Genomic DNA, 5,000 nt, shown 5'->3' with positions numbered 1-5,000 from the left:
GTTCTGGTTAGTAGCTACTTCTATTCCTAAAATCTGAATTTATTGCGGAAAGGAAAGTTTGGGACATTACTTCCCCTACTGTAACAAAACAGCCAGTTCCAATTTCATACTTATGTGAACTAAAAGGAGGGTTGAAGGGTTAGAAATTTCAAAAGCAACAGTTATCTGTAAGTCTCTTTGCACTTTTGTTGGCAAGTCTATAAATCCAAAGCACCTAAGTATTTGAATATTTAAATATTGCTTTATCTCATGTTGAGATGGTACCTATTTCTGCTCTTACTCTAGACGTTAATGAATTTAAAAAGACTAAGGGATCTAACTTTTACTACTCAGTTCTGCAATTAACATGCTACATTTATGCCCTAGCATGCTGACAGGTTGTCCTTCCCAGTGGAGAAGGAATTGTCCTATATGCCCATGGCACTGTCAACACGGGTGCTAGCACTCCAAAGCAGGTAATCCACATTACCTGCTGCAGCATGACTGCCTGCTGCTGCTGGAGAAGGGCTTGGAGCTGCTGAGGAGACAGGACTTGCTGCTGAAGGATCTGCTGCATTTGCTGAGGGGTGATCACCTGGGGAGTCATCATGGCCACCGACACAGGCACCTTGACAGAGGCAGAAGGAGAAAGAGTGGACATTACCAAACGTCTGTTAACCTACTTCAGAGCTATATGGCACCCCTACCAAATTCTTTAGTAGTGATGACCAATCATTTTTATAGAATAATTGTTATATTATCTAACTATTTAGTAATGATATTTTAGGTACTGCAGTATTTAGACACTGGCTTTCCAGAGCCATCAGATGTCATCAGATTCCACCTTTACGTTCCACGCCTCTTACATATTATGCTAAGATGTGTTGCTTTGACTAGCATAATTAGAAATAAACAATTACATGTCAGTTTTCTCAATACTTCATAATTGATAATCTCATCAATGTCACAGTGCTACAAATGAAAGCCTTTTGAAATGATTTACAGGTATGATTAAGATAGATATGATAAAGATTAAATGACTGGAAAAATACACATTTAAATATCTGCTATCAAAGCTAGTAAAAAGAATGTATGTGCAGTGTACTTATTCATAAAATATAACCTGTCTTCAAAATTTTATATATATATATATAAAATACACAGTACTAGAAAAATACACACAGTAATACATATTACTACATGAGTACTTGTAGTAACTCATATAGGATATTTATTTATTTACTTACATATCCCCAGAAAATAGCTACATAGATAGGTCCTCTCCAAGAAGGGATCATAAGCCTCGTATTCTAGCTTCTCCTTTAAACGTTTTCTTATTTCAAGCTAACTAAACTTATACCGGGAAGTCCAGAAATCTAACGATTACTCAAAGGTTATTCAGTAAACTGAAAAATAAAGTATTTTGCTCAAAATGTCCTTTCTACCATTTCCTTCTCCTTCAAAGTTGTAAAAATTAAAGAGTCAAAAAGAAAAGGAAATAAGGAGGGAGAGAAAGAAGCAGAAGCGAAAGATGAAGGAAGGAAAATACAAAGTAAGGAAAAGCCAGGGGAAAAGTCTGAGAGAAAGAGAGAAAGGCAGTGGAGAGACAGGAAAAGGTTGGCAAGAGAGGCGAACAGGAAGTCCTCCTTCACAGAAGCCTGACGTATCTATCTGCTCGGTTGGGCGGCAGTCACACTCTTTGAAGGCACTGCTTGTACTAACCAGCAAGTAATCAGACAACTTGTCAACTTGCCAAGTTTGCAACCTTTGAAAAAGCAATCATTTTCTTTCCTAGAGAAAACAATTCACATTTACTGTAAATAAAAGCATTTATATAAATACCACTTTTGAACAAATTCTTGGGACAACATGTGTCTTTGAAAACAGAAAAAGATTAACAGACATGGTTCACAATTTATCCTCAGAGTCATTTTTAACACGGTTCAAACTTTTCGAGTCTGGCACTTTATATCATAAACAAAGGAGAAATTAATAATGAAAAACAAAGTTAGGGGCTTCCCTGGTGGCGTAGTGGTTAAGAATCTGCCTGCCAATGCAGGGGACACAGGTTCGAGCCCTAGTCCGGGAAGATCCCACATGCCACAGAGCAACAAAGCCCGTGCTCGAGAGCCTGTGAGCCACAACTAATGAGCCCACGTGTCACAACTACTGAAGCCCGTGCACCTAGAGCTTGTGCTCTGCAGCAAGAGAAGCCACCACGATGAGAAGCCCGCACACCCCAATGAAGAGCAGCCCCCGCTCGCCACAGCTAGAGAAAGCCTGCATGCAGCAACAAAGACCCAATGCAGCTAAAAAAAAAAAAAAAAGTTAGAAGAAAAAAATAAAGGAAGTTCAGGATGGATTAATTCCTCTCCCTCAAAAAAACCACTTCATATTTCATACTAAAGAAAGAGTAATTTCTATCCCTTGCTATCTGGAAATATGGATTAATTAGATGTAATTTTGTAACATGAGGGGAAAATATCGTAGAATAATAGAAAGGAATTCAAAAGTGCTTTTCAAAAATATTTCTGGATTTTTTTAGAACATACTTTCATACCTATAGATTACTGTACTTGAAAGTATCATAATAAAAGGCATTCTGAAATGTATGCTGTAAAATTAATTGATCCAGTGGGTTGCCCATGTGTTTAGTTGTTTAAATATTTAATAGCCAGTTTACTTAATTGTTCTTTGATAAACAAAAAGAATGGTTAGAATAAGCAGTTTGGAAAAAAATTATCTATCTACAAAAATGCCTGTCCTTCCAGGAATAATTTACCTCATACTGTCTCCAAATAACAAGGAATGAAACTGAAATGAAGGAACAGAGAAAGACAAACAGGTTAAACTTTAAAAAGGCTGCCAATCCAGATAAATAGATAAGAAGGTAGCTAGATTATATATATGTAGATAGCTATACACATGCATATAGGTAGATACCTTCTATAAAGTCTATCATGTGATGAGAAACTTGTCACACCTCTCTCATCTAACAGCCCCTTACCACTTTTTAGCATATGGAGTATTTTCACTTAATTAACTCTATCTATAAGTAAAAGTGCTTTATGTGTAACTGATAACAAAGGTACTTTATAAGAAAAGTAATATGAATGGAGGCATGCAATTATTATTGTAAACTGCAAGTTTACAATCATAATTCATCTTATACAAATTATATTACCCTATAGCTTGCTGCTAGTATGACTGATTTGATGTACAAGCAACTTTAAGCAAGTTTGCTACCTCTGCATTCTTTAGAGTTCATTAGCCATTTCACCATGGTTAAATTAATTATGTTTTATTCTTGAAATGGTTTGTGAGTGTCTTCCTTACATTTAAAAGGTTATGACATAAAAATAACCATTATGTCATTGCCATCCTAAAATCATATGTATCACATTTATGTGATATTCTGCAAATTTTAAGCAGATTCTGGCCTACCCTCTAGGAAACTGCCATCTAACACAAACAATATACAGACATAAGGATATGTAGAAAAAGAAATTAACTAATTGAACACTCTACTTCCATAAGATATGTACAAAACACAAACTGAAATTAATTATATATATAGGAAAGCACAAGTACACTTCTGAGGGATTTCTAACATTACAAATAAGCCAATACTATCACCTGTAAATCTATGTACATGAGCTCATCCAAAATGAAACATTTGAGGCTACTAAAAATTTAAAATATTTTATTAAATAGAAAATTAGCTTTTCCTACAACAAATGTCAATTACATGTTATATGTAGACTGCTCCACTGGCCTTGTTTAGAACATGCAGAACTTCTCCATTTTTAAGTGAATCATTTTAAGTGACACGTTTTCTTCATTCCTCCTTTATCACTTTTGTTACTGTCCCATTACCTTTCTTTGCTACTGCAAGCTACTTTAGGAATTCATTGACAAAGACGAACAGAGATTAACTGAGTACAGAAATTATTTTTGAAGATTATACTACTTTATCAATATTTAAACAGGCAAAACCAGCATCAGATTTGAAAGACTATGGATAACTTTCTAAAATATATATACCTTCACAAGTTAGGTGTTAAGCTTAAGGAAATATTTTCCACTAAATATATACTTTTATTCATGCAAATATTCTAACGAGAGACCACAATTTAGATGTGTGATAGAGGAGGGGAGGGAGAACTTATCTTAGATGTTTTCTGGTGAGAAGGCAAATAAACATCTTGTTGGGTCTAAGGAAACATAGTACATTACGCAGCTACCAAACGAAATCAAAAGGAATGGCTGGTTTAAAATGGGTGTCCCAGTGAAAACTGCAGTCTATCAGTTAAACTCTTCAAGAGTGAAGAAAAGAAACACAGTAAACTGGTTGGGAGATTTTTCTTTTTTTCTCTCTTGATATTTACTATCCTGACAGAACTAAAATTCCCCATAGTGATGCACCAAATATGGCTTTCATTTACCCTTATTTATCTTCTCATTAGCTGAATTAAGCACCAACTTGATATGTAGCTCTATGCACCAAGAAATATTGGGTAAACAGACATAAAGACAGGGTTATGTATTCTGAGATAAGAGAGGAAAAATTATGAAACTTGAAATGACTCAAAATGGCAAAAGCCGAAAGCATTTAGATATTATCCTAAAATAGGTCGCTGATGACTTCAGATTTTTTAAGAAATAAATTATGCATTTACATTAAACTTCTAAGTGTACCTCGTTGAAAGGGTCAAAAAGTTATTAAGAGACAATGCAAAGATCATGCCTCCCTTCAGATGAATCTCAAGAGTTAGTGTAAGACTTATGAAAATGGATCAAACTTTTAATTTGCTATAATAAGCAAATCGTCTTTCTAAAATCTAGTTCAGCTGGAGCATTTCTGAATGTATTGAGTTTGCATATTAAGCATGTCACTTAATTAAACATCCCGGTTATGTGTGGGTGATCAGAAAGGTGCTTAGTATAGTGTTAGTCCAATTCTTACTTCACTAAATGTGAATTGGAAAAAACAGCCACAACCTGTGGATGAGATTTACAGT

General features: G+C 35.0%; 1 protein-coding gene across 7 annotated transcripts in view; it reads right to left on the bottom strand.

The window, feature by feature from the left end:
• FOXP2 (forkhead box P2) overlaps positions 1-5,000 on the bottom strand; it is a 545,321-nt gene that overhangs the window by 72,524 nt on the left and 467,797 nt on the right. For all 7 annotated transcript variants that reach the window (XM_060108608.1, XM_060108610.1, XM_060108611.1 and 4 more), the window contains one exon: positions 470-607. In XM_060108608.1, the coding sequence (XP_059964591.1) occupies positions 470-607 (138 nt within the window). The remainder of the gene's footprint in view (positions 1-469; positions 608-5,000) is intronic.

This window comes from Mesoplodon densirostris, chromosome 9, assembly GCF_025265405.1.
Source record: "Mesoplodon densirostris isolate mMesDen1 chromosome 9, mMesDen1 primary haplotype, whole genome shotgun sequence".
Lineage (NCBI taxonomy): Eukaryota > Metazoa > Chordata > Mammalia > Artiodactyla > Ziphiidae > Mesoplodon > Mesoplodon densirostris.
Note: the sequence above shows the minus strand (reverse complement) of the source record. Positions and strands in the feature narration are given on the sequence as shown.